Raw genomic sequence first — 23,076 nt, 5'->3', positions numbered from 1 at the left:
CATTATCAAATAGTTTTGTTTAAATAAGCATATTCTGTCATGTTTCTAATTCGGTGTGATTGGAATTCCTATCTTCTTTTTAATAACTGCCATCTACTATTTAATTTTTTAGTTTTGCCTTCTTCATACCTACATTACGTTTTTCTGTTTACTATCTTTGTGAAATGAATCCTACTTTTGTCTAAGCTGATGTATTTTATCAATTACAAGATGCTGTGGTTGTTGCTTAATTTAATCATGTATTGCCAGCCTATTCTTAAAAAATAGTTCTCATTTTTAATGAGCTTGTTTCTTAATGCTTTTACCTTCACAGCTCAGCCTCTTGCTAGTTTAAAGTCGGCTGAAATTCTGAAGATGGTGAGGATTGTCACGTTCTGTACAATATCTTGACCTTAGATAACTTTCAGTCAATTTCATTTCGAGTTATATTTCGTACTTGGCAGTCTCATATACTATTTGTTTTTTCTTTGTTCTCCTGGAAGACTGTGTTAAGAACAAACACATTACTCTTGTCTCAAAATGACACAAATGCATGATTTCTGTCTTTTCTGGTACCATACAATTCTTCTCACTGGAGGATCATTCCTTACTTGTTTCCTATTCACATTAAAATCCCCAGTGTCATCATGCAGAAGGAGGGACCGTTATATTAATGTCAACAAACCTTTGTACATACCCTGAGGATGTAAGTAGGTTAGTGTGCAAACCCGAATAATCTCAAGGGAATATTTCTTGTTTATTTATAAAATAAGTCTTTGCAGCCTGTCTAATACATCCTCGATATCTGTAGTACTGTTTTCAGTTTTCCTGTTTACTACAGAAAGCTACACCTCATTTTTCTTTCATCTTTCTTCTGTAATGAAACATGTATCTTGATTCTAATTCAGGCTAATTTATGTTTAAGTATTGCAATTTTGTTAAACATGCTATATCACATCTGGTCTTGTTTACCTATTCTTCCGACTACACTAACATCTGTCTTCAGAACCTAAAGCTCAGTAGTTTATTATCACCAAATAAAATGTGATAGGTTAAAGTAATCAATTCTGATCCCAATAATCATCATCAAATGAGAACAATGGTAATGCTGTATTCCTTCTGATTAGCAGCTATCACTTTTTTGATTTTATATCTGGAGATAGATATCTCCCAGGAAGCATACTACTACTTTTTTCACTTAAGATATTTTATTATAAGAATTAAATGTCAGGTAACAGGGTACTGTTCTTGTACATAGGGTACTTAGTTTATTGTGCACATAATATATTATATATATAACAATGTGTTATGATCTGGAATGTGGCAGTAAGTTTAGAACATTATTTATGTTCTTAGTAAAATATAGACAGGTGTTGGTTATTTACTTCTCTGTGTTATTTTAGTTCACCTTAATCTATGATACAAATTTAATAAATGTCACAGAACTACATGCAGATATTACCTTTTCAGAAGTTCTTTTATGGAACATTAGGCATTATCAAACCATTATACCTGACTGACTGTTCTTGTAATTAATATGAAAGTTGGTCAAGCATTTTTATACCCTGATATCTTTATCCTTTCTGTGCAAGGGTAATATTAAGTTGTAAACAGCTGGGAAAATTTTTGAAATTTATGCTATGTTCAAATTGTATCTGTTTTCTTCACATCAAACTCATAAGGAAGTAAACAGACTGTGGGGCTTTTTGTAACCATGCTTAATTTTTTAAATTGTTCCTTACATTGGGTTTGTCAATGGGCACCTCTCATTGGCCTTACAATGTATTTCTGTACAAAGGAGTGTGTGTGACAGTGGAATTACCTTCCAAAATTATGCCACATTACATTAACATACAGAAGTGTAGAACATACAGCTATTTTTTCATGTGTTTATCACAGAAAGCAGCAACAATACATAAAACCAATTTTTTCTGAATTTAGTCTTTGGGAAGATCTTTATTAACTGAAATAATTCAAGTTCTGATCAGTATGTATTCCCATGAATTTGGTACATCAGCTTTTCAAATTTCCCTTCCCTGTGCACTGTTGATGTTGATGGTGAAATGTTCTGCCTTGTTCTGACTTTTCTTCTGATTTTAATGATAGGACATTTACTGGAAACTAACCTGCAACTTTTCTCAGTATTTAATTTATTAGTCAATCTCCTTTGGGCTTGATTATGATCATTAATTCATTAGAAAATATCACTGTTTCCGCTTTTTCAGTGGAAGAGGGAAGGTTATTTATACACACAAAGCGCATAAGTGTTCACATTATTCAACCAATAGTAATTTGGCTCCACTCAGAAGAAGATTATTCGTGAAAACTGCTTAATATGGCCTTTTTATTTCTAGTACTTAAAAATAAAGTGAACCACTTACTCGTACCTTGGAGAACTATAAAATTTACATTTCTCTAAAAGAATATTATGATTTATACAGTCGAATACTTTAGAAAAATAAGAAAATCAGATTAAAATTTGTTATTCAGATATTTTAATGACGAAGTATTTGGAGGCATATTTAGCAGAGAGACCCTGCTTATTACTAGTTGTTACTAACTAATAGTCTCATATATGCAGTTGTGCTTATACATTACGTTCACCAAATATCTTGAAATGGAATTGGCATGTATCCCAATACTTTTCTTAAAGAATGATGTACTTCCATTGTCTGGAAAGATTACATTTGACAGAGGTACATTATACATATGAGTGACTCCATCTGTTGTGAAAGAGAATAAGCTTTTAATATGTTGCTTCAAATGCAATAAACCTGACGAGAATTTTTGATTTTAAAAGAGTTAATGCATTTTTCTGTTTTATTTTTGTGGAAGAAGTTGTAGTAACGCCAAACTGAATGAATGCTTGTCGCAGTTATTCTCATACACAGTGACACGCTTTTTCTTTTGAGTCGAGTGGTAACAGATAAAGTGGTTGCCACATGTGTTATCCTGTAACAGTTGATTATTGTCTTTATTTACTAAACCAATTTGTTTCCCATTTTCTCTCACAACTGTTATCCACATGTTCCTGATTTAGTTTTAAGAAATATTAGTTTCCGAAAATATGCAAAAATTCTGATTTCTTAATCCTTTTTGGTACTAAGGAAAATTATTTCCTGTAGCTGAAAGCAGTAGCTCATCTGTGTTTATAGTGAGCATTCGTGCAATACCTTCTTCCTCACACAAGACACTTTAATGCCTTTTTTAATCCAAAACTGCTGATATAGATAGAAAGAAATTTACTTATTAGAAATTATTAAATTTAGAATGTATATCCACTGCTGTCCGCAGCTCGTGGTCTCGTGGTAGCGTTCTCGTTTTCCGAGCACGGGCTCTCGGGTTCGATTCCCGGCAGGGTCACGGATTTTCACTTGCCCCAGGATGACTAGGTGCTGTTGTGTCGTCTTCATCATCATCATTCATCCCCCATTATGGTCGAAGGAATGGCAAACCACCTCCATTCGGACCTTGCCTAGTACGGTGGTGCGGGTCTCCCGCACCGTTTCCCTACGCTCTGTCAAGAAGCATGGGACTTCATTTCATTTCATTCATATCCACTACTGTGTATACTTCACTCCCACTGAAAATTTGCAGTTTCCTTCCAAAAGTGTCTTTCGTGACATCATTAAATATTCTATTTTACTAACGAACGCTTGTATTTTGAGCTTTTGTGTTGTTTGTTATAGGTAACTGTCAACGGTAGTCGTCCAGTAACCCATTTGAAACTATACAACATTGACTACATATCACTTGCAATAATGTTGTCTATCTGGGTGCTACAGCTCTGCACAGTTCTTGTTGAGAATTTTAGAACTGACGTTGAATTGTAACTGTTGAGTAATATACCCGAAATTTACTCAGGTTACTTAAAAAAGATAATACTGAAAACACCACAAATTATTATTTGCCTCGTTTTCTTCCCCATTAGGTTATATAAAGTGTAATAACTAGTAGTGAGGTGTTCAGTAACTCCATATGACATGTGTTGTTCTGTACAAAATCTATCTGTGTCTATATTTTTTAATATATGATTATTTTTCACGTATATGACGACTTCTTCTGTCTCCGTATTGGAAAGGATGGAAGATTACTGTTTGACAAGCTGTCGACATCGAGTTTATTAGAGACAAAACATAGGCCCGAATTGTTTCAACGATGTTAAAGGAAATCAGCCGTGCCCTTTACAAAGAGCCGGAATTTGCCTGAATAGATTTAGGGAAATCATGAAAAACCTAAATTAGGATGGCCGCACACTGATCTGAACTGTCGTCCTTCCAAATGCGAGTCCAGTGTGATAACCACTGCGCCACCTCACTCGGATTCTCCATATTGCCCCTGCTAGAGAAAGCTACTCATTATAATCCTCAGTCTTTAACATTTCTATTCCTGTGTTTAAATACTACTCAGACAGGCACAAAACATCAGCTAGCAATCATTTTCATACTTCATTCCAGCAAGACTTTTTCGATACATATACTCTACTGGCTATTAAAATTGCTACACCAAGAAGAAATGGAGATAATAAACGGGTATTCATTTGACAAATATATTATACTAGAACTGACATGTGATTACATTTTCACGCAATTTGGGTGAGTAGATCCTTAGAAATCAGTACTCAGAACAAACACCTCTGGCATTGATACGCCTGGTCATTGAGTCAAACAGAGCTTTGATGGCGTGTACAGGTACAGCTGCCCGTGCAGCTTCAACACGATGCCACAGTTCATCAACAGTAGTGACTGGCGTATTGTGACGAGCCAGTTGCTCGGCCACCATTGACCAGACGTTTTCAGAGATCTGGAGAATGTGCTGTCCACGGCAGCAGTCGAACATTTTCTGTATCCAGAAAGGCCCGTACAGGATCTGCAAAATGCGGTCATGCATTATCCTGCTGAAATGTAGGGTTTCGCAGGAATCGAAGGAAGGGTAGAGCCACGGGTCGTAACACATCTAAAATGTAACGTCCACTGTTCAAAGTGCCGTTTATGCGTACAAGAAGTGACCGAGACGTGTAACCAGTGGCACCCCATAGCAATTTTAATGGCCAGTAGTGTAGAAGTGAACAATGATAGGATTACAGAAGAAATTTATTGGCAGAACTTGTTTATTCTTAGTTTTCACATCAATTCATTGATTTACAGTTTTCCAGGAACGTTCTGAGATACTGTTTTTGTTTGTGGAGGCTATTCGTGCCTTACGACGACCGTACGAAGTCACAGATACTGGTTCATGAGTGAGACGACCTTGTCGTAGACGAGCTCCTTGGCGTGAATCGCCCACATGAAGTCCAGGTGGCTGAATGAGTCCTCGGCCACGAGGAAGCGGCCTATACAATTGGGCAGCTCCTCGTACAGTCTGTCCACGTCCTGAAAACAGCCACACAGGTCTCATCAGCTGCACACACTTCGTATTTGACCAAAATTTCTCAGTTTTCTTACGTTTCTTTGACTTACATTGTAAACATCTTCTAAGATTACATGTGCTGTGTACCGTATGTATGATTTTCTTGTCTTATGACAAAGCTGACAGCAGTTCTTTTATTATTTTATCTCAGAAATTTCGTATTTAAAAAAATTAAATAAGTTAACTTAGAATATTAGCTACTGGAACTAAAAATTGGTTTCTTTCCTGTAGTGAGCTAACCAACTTACTGTTATGGAGGAATACACTTTAACGTAGATTCAGAAATACTATGCGCGCCTCTTTCACATCTACATTGCGTCGTCATAACTCAAAATTACGACATGTGTAAGAGGCAACGGATTCCTGAACCAAACCATGAACATCTGTCCTTTGATGTTATGACCTCATTTTAATTTAACTGTTTTCACTTTCATTACTTAAATTACACAGGTAATAAGTCGTTTGTTTTACAAATTTGTTGGTGTGGCCAGTCCCAGTGCCAGTGCCATCTAAATATTCGTTTTATAACTTGAGAAGCATTTTTCATGCTGCCTATTTGTTTACGTTCCAGAATCGTTCGCTTTTCACATTAGGGTATCTTCAGTGGATTTAATCTGGAATAATACAGTCTTGTTTTCATATGCGATATTTATATGAGCGGCAAATGAAAACCAAACACCTACCACAACAGGACCATGGAATGGATCCATTCAAAACTAATCACCAAACGCGTTAAGAGATTTATCCCACTGGGAACAATCAATTCCTGTTTCATAGAATATATTTGGCCGCTAACGGATCTACAACCACACTCGCTCTTGCGCTTTCGCGTACGACTAAAACCGACGTCCACATATGTGTTTGTTCAGATCGCCAAAGATGTGAAAACCACACGGTGAAAGATCCAGGCTGTACAGAGGATACTGCTGTGTTTCTCAACCAAATCGCTCACGCATTGCTTTCCTGTCAGAAGGAACCCTCCTGTTGGACTATAGCTCCCGCCCGCACACTGCCAATCAAATGAGTACTACGCTTCAGTGATGTTGTTGGGAAACAATGTAGCGTCCTCCGTACAGCCAGGATCTCTCACCGTGTGATTTTCACATTTTTGGCGACCTGAAGGAAGACATATGTGGACGTAGGTTTCAGTGGTATGAGGGGTGTAAGAGGGGCGCAGTTGTCTATCAGCGTTCTACCAAAAGAGGAATTCATTGTCTCGTGTCCCAGTGGGCTGAATATCTTAACAAGTGCGGTGATTACATGGTCCCGTTGTGGTGCGTATTCGGTTTTCATTTTACTGTCCATTATGCAAAAAGTTCACGTCATAAATTTTACGTTAATGTATTACTACGAGGGTAATCTCAAAAGTAAGGTTCAAAAAATGGCTCTGAGCACTATGGGACTTAACTGCTGAGGTCATCAGTCCCGTAGAACTTAGAACTACTTAAACCTAACTAACCTAAGGACATCACACACATCCATGCCCGAAGCAGGAATCGAACCTGCGACCGAAGCGGTCGCGCGGTTCCAGACTGTAGCGCCTAGAACCGCTCGGCCACCCCGGCCGGCCTCAAAAGTAAGCCTCCTATGTTTTTATAAGTAAAGTACTCTGTTTGTGTGGCAGTTGGTCACGCTGTTATGAAGAGTGCTTCACACGCTGTGTGTAAACATGCACACGCCGCGCTGAGGCGCTCAGTCTTGGCTTGGCAGCCGTTGAGAATGAAGCTCCCTTTGGATGTTACCGCCAAGTGCGAATTGCGCGCATTTATTCGGTTTTTGAACGTAAAGGGCACTGCGCCGATTGAAATCCATCGCCAATTGACGGAAGTGTATGGTGAGTCGTGCATGGATGTCGATAATGTTCCTGAGTGGTGTAGAGAGTTTGCAGCTGGTCGGACTGAAATTCACGACGAACAAAGGAGCGGGAGACCGTCAATTTCTGAGGAGACAGTGTTGAAGGTTGAGCAAAGCATGCGCGAAGATCTGCGGATCACCCTGGATGATCTCTGCACTTTGGTTCCTGAGGTTTCCCGAAACACCGCTCACAGAATTTTAACGGAAACATTGAACTACCGGAAGGTGCGCAAGATGGGTGCCACGCATGCTGACTGAGGACCACATGCGGCAACGAGTTCATGCTTCCCGCACATTTTTTCACCCCCTTGCAGCCAAACAGGACAGCTTTCTGGGCTCAATTGTCACGGGTGACGAAACCTGGGCATACCACTTTACACCTGAGACCAAGCAACAATAACGCCAGTGGCGGCATCCGTCTTCGACAAAGCTGCGGAAATTCAAACGCAGTCTGCCGGTAAAGTCATAACAACCGTTTTTTTTTGGATCGGAAAGGAGTATTGTTGGTCGACTTCACGCCCATTGGGACCACAATTAACGCTGACAGGTACTGTGAGACTCTGAAAAAACTCAAACGAGCGTTTCAGAACCGGAGAAAAGGAATGTTGAACAAGGGCGTACACATTCTCCATGACAACGTTCGCCCACACATCGCTCGGCAAACCGTTGCTCTCCTGCAACAGTTTCACTGGAACATAATCACCCACCCACCCTATAGTCCTGACTTGGCGCCCAGTGACCATCACCTTTTCCCTAGGTTAAAAGAACATTTGGCCGGAAAGCTATTCAGCTCCGACGACGAGGTGAAAGAAGAGGTTCATAATTTTCTGAACAGCTTGGCGGCGAGCTGGTATGACATGGGCATACAAAAACTGCCTCAGCGTCTACAAAAATGCATCGACAGAAATGGTGATTATGTCGAAAAATGGCTAAATGTTCAAGCTGTAAACTGATATAAACCATTGTAGAAATCAACAGGTCTATGTTCTCATAAAAAATAGGAGACGTTACTTGGGATTACCCTCGCGTTTATAGTTATTCGTTTTTACTCTCGAAATCTCAAACAGTAAGAGGTATAGATTGGAGCAAGAAAAACACATTTCAATTTATGAAGGGAATATAATTTATTTTCTTTTCCTGGGTAAAACTCATTAACATTATTATTGATTTCGGTGACTGTGACACTCAAAGCGCTGCGTTAAAGAGCAAACTGTCCTCGTCAAGGAGTGAGACAAGTGTTTTTGGCAGAGAAAGCTGCTATCAACTGACATACGTTCCAGCAATAAATTTCAATGAATTAAGTTCCTGGTGGCAGGATTTGTGAAGTTGCGAGTATAACTACGCAGTATATATCCAGAAGAAGGTGACAAACGAAAATTTGTACGTAGCCTGGGGTGAGAATCTGAGTCTCCTGCTCGCTAGGCTTTTGTGACTTCAGTCTGCATATATACAGCAGAGATGTTTGAGACTTGAAAGGTCTCTGGAACAATATAATTTCAATTGATTAATGCACCTTTCTTTGCATGGGTGTCAGGCGGGATCCCCCATTTCGTTCGATGCAGAGACGCTATTCCAAAACCGTTTGAGAGTCTCTGCAATGCTGTTCGAGTTTACGGGGAGTACCTAGTGGGCTGAGGCTCCAAACTGAATTTGGATTGAGCAGGGAAGCTTGCTGTGCAGTTCTGCAAAGCCGCTGTGCCAAGTTGGCGTAGTGGCTAGCGCATCTGCCTATTGAGTTAGCCGGCACGGTAGCTCAGCGTGTTCGATCAGAGAGCTGGTTGGCCTGCGTAATAAAAAAACTGAGTGGAAGGATCAACAAACTAATTTGAACGGATGCCATGTGACTTCCGTAACGACCAAACCCAACGATCAACAACGAAAAAGAAAAAAAAAAGAGCGGGAGACCTGAGTTCGAATGCCCACCATGGTACAAATATTTATTCTTCGCTTTAATATTCATATGTACATAATAGATGTTTGAGACGTCAGTACATCTCAGGAACCATATAGTTTCATTTGATAACTGTGAAATTTATTTCATATTCCACCTGTTGCTGGAAGAAAGTCTTATTGGCTTCTTTGCTGCTCTATGTCACATTAGCACCCTTGCATTTGAACTATGGAGAATAAGCAAAAAGTTGCGTTTTTTCCTTGCTCTCTTAGCACCGTATCTGACGAGGAGCAGTATTTTTATATCACTGGCGCATGCTCGTTCAAATAAGGAGACCTATAATTAATTAAACAGTTTCTCAGATCGTGTAGCCCAAGATTCCTGTATACTGATACCTCAAAGTTCCTAGTTGTGGAAAGGAAAGGAGACAGGTCTAGCACACGACAAACGTAACAAGCCGTCTGTTTAGGAAGGTTATTCAATATTTGACAGAAGTCGTATTTCAATGTCGTAGCAACCACTGAAGTCTCATGGAACTGATCAAAGCGCCGAGGTCGTATGTCGTTATATATCCGTGTTCGTTAAATAGATAAGAAGGAATAAGATGAATTTAAAATATTTTGTGCTTCAAACTAGCCTCAATTAGTCCAACACACTTCAGACGAACTTATGCTGCCGATAGAAATATAAAAGAGATATTAATAAAGGGAACATATTTACGGTATGAGCCAGTGATCATTATGAATATTGTACGCATAAAACCGTCTAGATCGCTAAGTAAAATGTCTTTATTTATTACGAAGTGTCGGTAATTTGTCCTAATTACGTTGTGTGTAAATTATTGCTTTACTTTGGTAAAGTAGTGGATGATCTAGTAAGGGAATGCCTAGTTTGTGATGTCGTTTTCTGTTGTCTAGGGGGGGTTTTTCTTTCTCTACAATATGTTTTATTGGTTTAAATAACGCCTGGTTGCTGATATTTGTGTGGTGATTTAGCATGTGTTTAATTTGTATTGTTTCTTTTTGAATTTGAAAGTTTTCTTATAGTTTTAGGGAGTCTTTATTGTTGCTGCATCTGACTATTTTCACGTCGTTTTCTGTTGTGGTGGGGTGGTGGTTTTCTTGTCGGATGCGTTCTGTAAATTTAGAGTAGCTGGTGACATATTTCTGTGCTCTTTTGTGATCCTCATATCTCATTTCATAAATTCTGCCTGTCTGTCTTAAGTAGAGAGTATCACAGCTATTACATTGGAGTTGGTAAATTCCAAATTTTTATTACACAACAGTGCGATATACTTTTTATAGATATTTCTGTACAGAGTTATTGCTTTGGTAAGCTATTTTTATTCCTTGAGGATATTTCCAATTCTGTGTCAGTTTGTTTCCGTATTTGAGTGTGTACCAGCTTGTCTGTTGAGTTTTTGTGTTGTTCCCTTGCTATGTACGAGTGATGATGTTGGTGTGTGTGTTTGTGGTGTATGTTACGGGTCTCTAGATTCGTGTGGTGTTTGTTATTTTATTTTCATGATTTTATGAATGTTATTATTGAATCTTGTTGCTAGAGATTTTTGTTACCCTTTAGTTTTTGCTATCTGAATAGTTATTTTGTCAAGTGGTACTGTATTTAGTCCGTGGATCATATATCTGATGACAGATTCTTTTTAGGCCTGTGGGTGGTTACGTGATTGACATAATATTGTGTCTGTTGTGTCTGTTTCCTGTAAATGCTGAGTGAGCGTTGGTTATTTTTCTTTGTCACGGATACGTCTAGGAAATTTATTTGGTTCAAAAATGGCTCTGAGCACTATGGGACTCAACATCTGAGGTCATCAGTCCCCTAGAACTCAGAACTACTTAAACCTATCTAACCTAACGACATCACACACATTCATGCCCGAGGCAGGATTGCGCGGTTCCAGACTGAAGCGCCTAGAACAGCTCGGCCAAACCGGCCGGCGAAATTTATTTGGCCTTCTTGTTCTGTCTCTAAGATGAACTTTATGTTTTCGTGTAATGTGTTTGTCTTTGCATATAATTGTTCTGTTTTATTTTCTGTTTCGTCTACCAAGCAGAGGATATCATCCATGTATCTCCACTAATGGAGTATATTTATTTTCCTGGTAGTATTTTCTGGAAAATTCTTTTTTCCATTTTGTTAATGAAGAAAGGTAAAATTTTCATGAGGAGATGGTGGAAAATATCGGGTTTACCAAATGATGTAGAAAAGATTAGCATTCAAAAAGTACAGTGTGACTAGTGTAACTGATTCCTTGACGGTAACGTACGTATTTATAAAGATTACTTCCTATTAAAAAATATAGCTCTGGCATAAAATTACTCAGTAGAATGGTTAAGAAATGGTGGACTTATAACTCTGACTACAAGTCATGTAAACAGATAAGTTTACTTGATCTCATAAAGACAATCAAATTAACGGACCCAAATTCATAAAGAGAAAATTGCTAATTATTTGTCGTTGCCAAACTCATGATAAATTACACATGAGCAAGCAATGGAGTGGCAACATTACTTGTAAATCTTCTCACATCTGAAAGCAATCTTTACCAAATGATATTCCTAAAATTCAAAATCCTCTGTGTTTGTAGATCTTTGTTCTGCAAATTGTTTCCAGACCACTCAGTACCATGTTCAACATCCGACTTCCTTTCTTACTTCTTACTGAATGCCACTGGCAACGACACTGCTAATGACAACGGAAGATCACATTGCTTGTACTCAGACCGTTTGTGGTGAAACATATCGACCACTGAAGACTTCTCTTAGAAATACATCCTAAGTAGAGACATGAGATGTGACATATCGAATAAAAAGAGAGGTCACATCACTTTCATTGAATATCAAAAATAAGCTAGAAATCTTACACAGTAACACAAAATAACTACAGCTGAAGTAGAGAGGGTATAAAATGCATACTAGCAATAGTTAGAATGTTTCTAAAAATATTTTTTTCCAATATAACAAACATTTAAGTGTCAGGAAGTCTGAAGATGAAGTGGAATGTGGAAGATATTTTGTTCAAACAAAATGAGAATAGACGATTTTGAAATAAGGTGCTGCATATGGGTAGATCGAATAATTAATGAGGAAGTACTGACTGCAATTAGAGCAAAAAGAAATTTATAGCGCAGTTTGACCAAAATTATGGTTAGACTGACGAGGCACATCCAGAGGCATCAAGGAATCGTCAATTTGGTAAAGAGTGAAACACAGGAAGGGAGGAGTGTGTGTGAGCGGGAGGAGAGTTAAAATAATAGAGAAGGTTTGAATACAGTAAGCAGATTTAAATGGCTGTAGGTTGCAGCAGTGATCCAAAAATGGAGTCATCTGGGCAGGCTGCACTAGCGTGAAGAACTGCATTAAATCAGTATTCGGACTGAGAAGTGCTTCAACAAGTGATTGAGACAGCAGCACATCATCTCCGCTTGAACGTTGCATTAGAAAGCAACATGCATTGTCACCACTACTTATTAGTGACTCTAAGTAAGACTGGGAAACTTGGCGAGTAGTACCTTTATAGTATTTTTCAGGATAGTGTTATAGATCTAATGCAAACAGGCATCTCTTACCTTGACACCGGCGCACCAATCGTTGTTACTATAGTGCAGCACCACCTTGGCGGTGACCTTGCTCAGATCGTAGTCCGGAGGTGAAATGCTGCCGTACTCTAGCGTATTGCCGATCATGCCATGATCGTACTGGCGGAAGTGTCCTGCAAGGAATGCCATCCCCGATAAGAACAAGATAAGGCGCAACACTATGTGAAAATGGAGATGACCATAGTTTATTTTGATAGTATTTGCAAAGGGGGTAAGCTACTTATTAATACAATTCTTGTCGCCTTTTGTTCACTAAAATACAAATAGCGGAAATCTTAGATAGACCGAGAAATCGTGGAAAACAGGCCTGGTTGAATGAGTAGCATTCTCGTCTTTTCAGCATAGGCCAAGAAACTACCTTTTGAAACGACAGCATTTCAAACGACTTACAACAGCCTTACTGCAACGAAGAACATCGTGGAAACTGTATTGTTGTGAAGAGCTGAACATAATTCCAGTCCTGGGAATGGCAATGAGTGGCTGGAGCCGTAAATGAGTAGAAAAAGCATGGGAAAGTTTTGTCTGGGAGAATTATATACGTAACCACATAGCAACTCAAAACATCGAGAACTTCCCACAAGTAATCACATCATTTAATCTGTAATAATTAAAGGACTTTAGTCATATAATTTAATGTTTGATTTACTAATTAGATTAGATTTATAAAAAATTTAGGACCGTATTTTGTATGTTTAATTACGTTGGATTGAGAAAGGAGATCCTTAAATAACTTTGGCAGGTATAGGAGTCGCTGTGCCTAAAGTTTCAGCTTGATAACATTAGCCGTTAATTATTTGATTAAAATTCACAAGAAGGCAGCTAATGAGAAGCACTCGTTGCCCTGTTTGAACGCAGCTACTTCGTTAAACGCTCCCCTCCACTATGCACTGTGGGTGCCACATGAATGCCTTTACGACGGTCGCTCTCGAGTCAGGGGCTGGCTAGACGCATTGGTGACACTGTCGCCAGAGTTTTTTAGTTAGTTAGTTACATGTTCCATAAATTATTTTGCACGATAGATCATAATGATCTGGAACGAGTCGTTTTACGTTCACATCGCATATTAATTTGTAAATACAGTTACACTCTGAGCATTTTTAAGCTTTTTATTTTATATTTTACTACAAAAAGAAAAAAAAGATATACTGATGTGAGTTAGTAATTCCTACCCGACCTTTTACATATTATAGTAATAGAAAATCTTCTGCAGAATAGAAGTTGTCAATGAGAAACCTTCTCAGTTTATTTTCAAATTTCACTTTGCTTTCTGTCAGACATTTTATGTCACTGTGCCAATGATCAAAAATTTTTGTTGCAGTATTGTGCACCCTTTTTTCTGCTAAAGACAACGTTAATGTGGAATAATGAATATGTTTCCTTCTAGGATTTTGATTATGTATATCATTGTTCCTTGGAACTGTATTGGATTATTTCGAATTGCACTTGTTAAACTTGGAGTGTTCACTGTTTCTATTTTGCTTTTTTTTTTTAGAGTTAAATATACCTTCTTCCTTGCTTGAACTGTGTTCAGTTTTCGACAGGCTATCCACTGGGCCATCTTACCACTAAACCTGAGGAGGGAGCGCTGGGGAATTTCGCTTGTGAAGAAGAGATACACATGGCCGACGCCGATCCGTAAGAATACTAGAAAATGTGCAGCTGGTGGGAGCCGCAGTTGAGCAATCTCCGAGACGTTCAGGTCAAAGGCATGTTGTTGCGTTGGGGATTTCAGATTGTAGTTCGAGAAGGATTCTGGATTTAGATTTTAATTGGTATCCCTTCAAAATAGCGATCGTTTAAGAATTGATCCCAGCAGACTACGCCACCCGCCGAAATGTGAGGAAATGCTTGCACAGATTCCTCCAGAGGCAGTTTTCTTTAATAGTGGCAATGCACATTTCCACGTCAGTGGAATTGTGAATAAACAAAATTTTCACTACTGGCTTGAAAATGACCCCCCAAATTAAACTAACGGCGTGGTGTGCAGTATCACGGCGTGATAGGCCCGTACTTCTTTCAGGAAGTTGAATATAGGTGACGATGACCTCGTGTTGAGCGTCCTATACAGAGACAAATAATTCTATGATGTCTGATCTCTTTGAGGGGTCATGTGGGGTGGCTTATGCCGTCAACAGACTTGAGCATTAGTGACTTCTTTCTCTGGGATCCTCAAGAACATGTGTTTAATCGTCGCTCTCACGCTCTACCAGAGCAGATCGTTAAATAAGTGGACCCCATAGAGTGTGACATGTATTAACGAGCTGTTCGGAACCTTAGAGATCATTTACAAAAGTGTATTGTTGCTAACGACCGCCACCTTGAGGTCATCATTTTGAACACTGAATGAATATAAAACGATATGAACTACTAACTTCGAAAATAAAAACATCTTTTCTCTATATTCTCCAATTTCTTTTTTATAACACCTCAAAACTGCTTAACTGGATCTGCCGTACTCTGCAGTACAGATTATTTTACAGTAAAGGGCAAGCACGATGACATTTACAAAACCGTGGGTTATTGTTCTTCGTTCATCTAGGGCTCATCAGGGTAAGTGTTCGTATGAACACGGACAGTGACAAGAAGATCTTTGCTCCTCAAGCACAGTACTCACCACTCCGTATCTCCTGTCCGTAGTGGATGAGCTGCTTGCTTGAAGATCCCGCTGGAGTATGGGCCATGATCACTGGCAGCATGGTCTGCAACAACAATTGATGGTATCAATGCACTGTTCATGAAAACGTGAGAATACCTTCTGACAGTTTTATTTAGAAAGAAATTACAATGAAATGAATACCCTTAGCGGCATACAGGCGTTGATATGAATCATCGGGGATGACTGAAAATGTGTGCCCCGATCGGGACTCGAACCCGGGATGTCCTGCTTACATGGTAGACACTCTAACCATCTTTCTTTTTTTTGGGCGTTGTGTTTGGTCGTTGGGGACATCACATGAGATCCGGTCAAGTTCGTTTGTTGATCCTTCTACCCAGTTTTTTTTTATTACAGAGGCCAACCAGCTCTCTGGCCGAAGACGCTCAGCTACCGTGCCGGCATCCATCTGAGCCACCGAGGACACAGAGGATAGTGCGACTGCAGGGGCTTGTCTCTGGCACGCCTCCCGTGAGACCCACATTCGCAACTTATTGTCCCGCACTATATTCATAGTGCCCCTGCCCATCATACTCATTAGTCGCGGCTTTACTGTCGATTCCCGTAAGAGTTCGGGCACTGTTTGTGCATCCGCACAGAAGATGATAGTCAAATGGCCGGTGAGCCATATATATATATATATATATATATATATATATATATATATATATATATATATATATATATGTCCGAGACAACAGATACAATCTTCATATATATATATTAGGACAATCTGCTTCTTTTCTATTCAACTTTTAAACGGTTTCGTCCTATTACATACTTACGCTCGTCTGAAATAATTCATACAATATCAAATCCGTTTAATATCTGACACAAAGCGTTACATCGTTGGTGATGCTGCTACATCCGAAGTGTACACCATATTGTATTTAGTTGGCCATTTTTAAACTAGCGCCCAGAAATAATCAATTCATCAACCTCTAACACTGCATTCGTAAGGTATTAACATTTTCGTAATACCTCGCAAGCCACTGTACCTTGCACGATGAAGGGTACATCGTACGTCACATCGCACGTCTTATCCGAGTCTATTGGTTCACCTGGAAGATAGCTGAAAAGAATACAGCTGAAGTATCAGTTGAAGGGATGGATATGTAACGGATCAGGAGAAAACGTGACGGTGTGCAGTAATATTGCTCATTCTCTTTATTTAACACTTCCTACAGCCTATTGTGTCCGCGGCTCGTGATCTTGCGGTAGCGTTCTCGCTTCCCGCGCACGGTGTCCTGTGTTCGATTCCACGCGGGGTCAGGGATTTTCCCTGCCTCGAGATGATTGGGTGTTGTTGTGTCGTCTTCATCATCATCGTTCATCCTCATTACGGTCAGAGGAAGGCAATGGCAAACCACCTGCGCTAGGTCCTTGCCTAGTACAGCGGTGCGGGTCTTCTACATCGTCCCCTACGTTCCTCGGAGTATGGGACCTCATCATCATCACACCCTATCGTAGTAAAACAGTCTCTCAATTTATTCCATGTTAAGTCCAACGGGACATACATGTCTCACCTAAAATAATGATAAAGTTTCAGTTAATAGGGGGAAACTACATTCACTGACTGACTATGGATTCCAGAAACAATCGAAGAACTATTACATCAATACGAGATGTACAGGGTGATTCTGACTGACGGCTAGCGACTTATATGACGCTGAAACAATTAATTTAATGTAAGCCACGTGGGGCCGCAGATGTCGAGAAATACCTCAAAAGTGGATGACAGATGTTGAACATGTGACATCACTTGATGTTCTTATTTTGAGTTTGTTTCTTTTGTCCCTTCTTTCTTTGTTTACAGACTTTATTTAGCAAAGTAAACGTAGATCTTTTACTGGTAATGGCTGATACTCATTTAACTGTTGCTCACTTCGGTAGGTTTCTCTTGTACTGCGCTTTGCAATAAACCAGTGGAGAGAGCGAGACCAGTGAATAAAATAATGAATCTTACCTCGATGTGAACACATAATTACTTAACGTAATGATAAAAATATTGCCTGCCAGGCGCTAGACTCGAACCCTGAGGCCCATGCGGTAAGGTCTCGCACGTAGACCCTGAGCCACACCGACTTGAGTACTTCACTTGGGTTCGGATGATTACGTGCGACACAGGCAGATAGGCTCAACCGCTGCACGTGCGGCGAAGTACGTCATCTGGCGTCGTCACATTTTCAACATTTGCCACCCATTTTTAGGGTATTTTCCTATATTTGCTGTCCTGTGTGTCTCACATTAAAGTACTTGTCTCAGCGTCATCTAAGTCGCTTGGAGGGCTTTTAAACGTTAATCATAACCACCCTCTGGCCTTAATCTACATGTGTGGATGATGATATTAGCATTTGTAATGCCTTATCTCGGTCGTGATTGTCTTTCACGGCTAACTATCTCATAATATTACACATCCGTATTATTTAAAATTTTAGGAATTAAAGGATGACACAAATTAGCCTAAATACTTACTGAGCTAGTGATACTTGTTTAGTATGATGTGAAACGTGTCAGTATGTTTCCAAATGTAATATATAAGGAGCAATCCAAAAGTTTCTGTTCGAGGGCGTTGCTCCAGCATATGTGAAACGTAGCGAGATCCTGATGTGGTTATATAAGCATCGACGTGTAGGCAAGTGATTAGTGTGAGATACGTGTCTTTCCGATATGCGTGCGGTAAATGTGGCAACGTGAACTATGTCGACATTATTAACAAATGCATCGAAAGAAAACTAACTCGCTGCTATTCTTTTCTTGGCTGCCGATGGACAAACACCGGTCAACATCCATCAGAGAATGAAAAATGTCTGCCGAAATTCGTAAGGGAAATGCTTTGCTTATTTCTCTCCAAGAGAAGGTTGAAGTTGTGAGTAGTGAAAATAATTTTTGTTCCTAGTGTTATACAGTGACAGAAAAAAATCAACGTCAGAAAATAATTAACCTAGAGTAATGAACTTTCGCGAATATTTTTGTTTACATAACATGTTTAAGTGATTAATGTTTCGAAATCACGGGTTAATGTAAGTGTGAGTCAAGTCATTGGAAATTTGAAATGCTGGCACGTTAATAAGCGGTGTTGAATGTTGAATACAAGCATTCAAACGAGCATGCATTGAGTTGTACGGGTGCCAGATGTCAGTTTGTGGGACGGAGTTACATGTTTGTAGGGCTTGGGAAGTTAATAGAGGGACGGTTTATGTTGTTGGTGAATGACGCTGGAGTTGAGGTCTGATGATGTGCTAGATTAGAGACAGAGCTGATGAACGAGCAGACCAAGGAAATACGCCGACACTTGTAGAGCCTGTTGGGTTAGAGCAGTGGTGTGTAGGCGAGCGACACCCTGTTGAAAAACACACCTGGAATGCTGTTCATGAGTGGCAGCACTACATGTAGAATCACCAGACTGACGTACAAATTTGTAGTAGGGGCGCGTGCGGTAACACGAGATGCTTATGTAGAAATCGTACCCCCGCTCGTAACTCCAGGTGTAAGTCCAGTGAGACTAGCACGCAGACACGTTGGTTGTAGACCCCCAACTGGCCTTCTCCTAACCGACACACGGACATTACTGGCACCGAGGCAGAACCAGCTTTCATCAGGGAACACACCAGACGTCCACCCTGCCCTCCGATGAAGTCGCAAATGGCGGTGGTCTGGGGCAGTGGAATGCACGCTCCAGGTTGTAGGCTCGGAGCTATCTTTGAAGTAACCGATTTCCATCAGTTCGTTATGTGACTGTGGTGCCAACTGCTGAACAAATTACTGCCACAGGCATACGCTGAACACGACGGTCTTCCCTTCGGTAGTGCCACGTAGCCTGCTGGAGCCCTGGTCCTCTTGTGATCGTACATTCTCGCGACCACCGCTGCCAGCAAACATGTACAGTGGCTACATTCCTGCCAACTCTTTCCGCAGTATCACAGGAGGAACATCCAGCTTCTCTTAGCCCTGTAACACGACCTCGTTCGAACTCATCGAGGTGACGATAATGGCGCCTTGAACGCATTCTTGGCTAACGTCAACGCACCATGCCCAGTCTCAAAGGTAACTACAGCTCACGAGCGCTACAGCGGGTGTTTAAATCAGATCTCATTTGCATCCTCACAATGGCGCTACCAGTGCCACTCTCATGCGACTGGCGCAAACCGGATTAGACATCATCTTTGAGCTGTTGAAACCCGACTACCAACTTCCGTGTACGCAACTGAACTCCTTCTTGGTGTTGCAATTTCTTTTCCGTCGGTGTATTTCTGAATTATACTATTACTTTTAAATGGTGACTGTTTCTTTGCAAGAAAGTTCACAAGAGAGTAAATTCATTGCGAGGCCATCGATTCTATGCCCAGCTTTTTAAAAGTCCCTGTCTGTGGTCTGAGGACGGACACCAGACATTGTCCTTAACAGAGCTTTTCTCCGTTAGTGTGTAGAACTAACCAAAACAGTTATCCAGTATGTCACTAATGAACTGAAGTGTACAAAAAAAGTCAACTTTTTAATACTCTGATTAGTGAAATACAAATAACACATAGAACAAATGAGATCTACAATATGTGATTTCCAATTTGACTTCTCATAAATACGCAAACGCAGGAAATTTGATCTTTCAGTTTTATATATTTCCTCTGCCCCAAGGTTTGCCATTAATATTATAATCCTACTTACAACTGAATTCTTCGAAGTGGGAGCTAATTTGCAATAATGAAACAATATTTTTTAAATATTTCATTGTGAGTAAATTAGTCTAATTTAATGTTCCTTCTTTTTGAGAGTTGCACACTGCTTTGCACTTTCAATTTTTTGTCCACAGTATTTTTACTTTTCTTAAATCGCGAGTTTATCTTTGCAGTGCTCTGCATGTTTATACTATGATCGGTTCCATAGGTCAAAACAAGCTGTTTGAGCGATCTCTTTGTCCCTCTACTGAAGGTAGCATTCATCTCACGCTAGGTGAGGAGAACCCTATGTCATAGTGACGTAACGCTACGGCATCGTGACATAAATAAACCTAAAAAGGCGTGTACAAACGAAGTGACAGCAGTTGTGTGGTATGCTCATCCCAGTTGAATTACTTATTAAGCTGTAATCTCAACAATTTTGAATGTTATTGTGTGTTTCTTGATGTAATGAATGTCTGAAAGAAGGAACCATAACCACAAAGAAAGTCAAAAAAGTGAGTGAGCATTTTTAAAAAAAATCCGATTAATTGTGCATAAATCATGTGGATAGAAACGTGAAATAGGGAGAAATTAAAGTGTTTCGTATTTTTATAAAAACCAATGGATTGTACATAATTCTTCTGGGCAGAATCGTTAAACCGAGAAATTAATGTGGTTCCAAATGTAATTCCGAATATTGCTGGAATTTTAATTTTGCCTTCATGCTGTAGATCAGTACAGAAACTTTTGCTCTTCAGAAATAATTTATTGCTGATGATTATAATGTACTGATCTGTTGTAACACGTGATTATTTTTCTTTATACGTTGTATACTGTGAAAAAACAATGACATGCATGTCACATTTACCAGCACTTTAAGCAACTGAAAGCAGTGAGTGCTGACGCCATTTTCAGCTACTTTTTGTATGAATCTTAGGCAATATGGAAATAGTTATAGTAATCATGCCAAACACCCCTCAAATTTAAATCCTGTTTGTTAAGAGAATAAATAAACACAGTATTCCACCATCGCATATGAAACATCACTTAGTGCTACTAAAAACTGTGGGCTGTTGTGGTTATTTTGTCAAGTAGCTCACATATTGTGACAGTCAGTGTTCGCCATCATTTGGCAACTACTAGGAAACTTACTTTTTTACAGTTGATACTGTTTAAATATTAAAATGTGAGTAACGATTATAGGCGAAAATCATTGTTTTTTCACAGTATACAGCGTATAAAGAAAAATAATTACATTTGTTATAAACAGGTTACATTATACATTATAATTCCCAGCAATAGTTTATTTCTGAAGAGAAAAATTTTCTGAGTTGATCTGCAACATGAAGGCAAAAGTAAATTCCAGCAACATTCGGAATTATCTTTGGAACCACATTAATTTCTTGGTTTAACGTTTCTGCCCAGAAGAATTATGTACAATTCATTGGCTATTATAAAAATACGAAACACTTTAATTTCTCCCTATTTCAGGTTTCAGTCCACATGATTTATGCACAATTAATCGGATTTTTTTAAAAAAATGACTACTTGCTTTTTTTGACTTACGTTGTGGTTATGGGTCCTTCGTTCAGATATTCGTTATGTTCATGAAACACACAATAACATCCCACATTCTTGGGATTAGAGCTTAATAATTAATTATTTCACGTTTCTGTCGACAAAATCATTCACGATTCATGGGATTTTTTAAAATGACTACAAGCTATTTTTGACTTTCGTTATGTTCATGAAATACCCAATAACATCCCAAATTCTTTGGATTACAGCTTAATAATTAATTATTTCATGTTTCTGTCCACATGATTTATGGATGATTCATCGGATTTAAAAAAAAAATGACTGCAAGCGTTTCTTTTTTACTTTCGTTATGGTTCCTTCGCTCAGACATTCATTATGTTCGAGAAACACACAATAACATCCAAAATTGTTAGGATTCCAGCTTAATAACTAATTCAACTGGGCTGAACATACCACGCAACTGTTATAACTTGGTTTCTACACATGTATTTACATTTAGCTTTCACGTTATCGGTGCAACCTCTGCAGTACAACTGCAAGGATCGATATACGTACTCTTGAAGTCGATTTAGGTTTATTTACGTCATGATGACGTAGCGTTACGTCACTACGATGTAGGTTCCCCTCACCTAGCGTGAGATGAATGCTGCCCCTCCACTGATGTACATCGTATCTTTGGACACCTAATTGACGCTAAGCCAATGGGAAGTGTTCGGGAGCGTGGACCACGAGACAATATATTTTCGAATGAGTTTATCGGGATTTTGTGTCTGTATTCTGCACTGGGGCGACAGTCTGCTCTATTCTTCTTCTTGCTTTGTCTGGTGTTGACGTGACCTGTTTCGGAGTTTCTACAATGGTGATGACTTGAAGGTATTGCGTGACATCTTTTCAGTTATAGTCATGGCATCTAATAGGCGACGTATAGGCCAATTCAGTCGTGCATTCTAATTATTTGCACAACTGTGTGATCATTATGCGTGCAGAACTTGCCGTGGTATCCTTCCGCTTGGTGAAACAAATATTAATAGTTTACTCACTTTTCGTGAAATGGAAGCTGATTATAGGATCGAGTGCTATCTTTTCATTTCGTCTCGTGGTAGATTCAAACATAATACCCGCTCATACATTACAAACGATTCGCTGTTTTGCTATATGTCGTTTATTGATAATATGTAACTTTGTATTGTGTGCGAGAAAAAGTAATTGTATCAGCTACATGGAGAATGCTTGTGGACTTTGAGAATCATGTACTGTTTGAGACTCTCTGCGTTATTTCGTTCAACCCAAGCCATCTATTTCATTATTGTATACAGTTTAGTTAGATACTCCTGTGCTTCCATCTAATTCACGCGCACTCCTCCAGATCTCTTCTCATCTGTGATCAGATATGGTATTAACCATTAAATGAATTAATCATATGCTACCATTGCGTAAAAATTCTATTGTGTGCGTGGGTAAGTTTACAGAAGAGGAA

The 23,076-nt window shown here is 39.3% G+C and overlaps 1 protein-coding gene across 1 annotated transcript in view; it reads right to left on the bottom strand.

Annotated features, from left to right (window-relative positions):
- Nucleotides 1-5,198: 5,198 nt before the first annotated feature.
- LOC124805683 (lipase 3-like) overlaps nt 5,199-23,076 on the bottom strand; it is a 78,417-nt gene continuing 60,539 nt past the window's right edge. Inside the window, exons 6-8 of the mRNA XM_047266251.1 lie at nt 15,364-15,448; nt 12,720-12,862; nt 5,199-5,351 (exon numbers count right to left, since the gene is read on the bottom strand). Coding sequence (XP_047122207.1) covers nt 5,199-5,351; nt 12,720-12,862; nt 15,364-15,448 — 381 coding nt within the window. The remainder of the gene's footprint in view (nt 5,352-12,719; nt 12,863-15,363; nt 15,449-23,076) is intronic.

The sequence above is a fragment of the Schistocerca piceifrons genome, chromosome 7, assembly GCF_021461385.2.
Source record: "Schistocerca piceifrons isolate TAMUIC-IGC-003096 chromosome 7, iqSchPice1.1, whole genome shotgun sequence".
Lineage (NCBI taxonomy): Eukaryota > Metazoa > Arthropoda > Insecta > Orthoptera > Acrididae > Schistocerca > Schistocerca piceifrons.
Note: the sequence above shows the minus strand (reverse complement) of the source record. Positions and strands in the feature narration are given on the sequence as shown.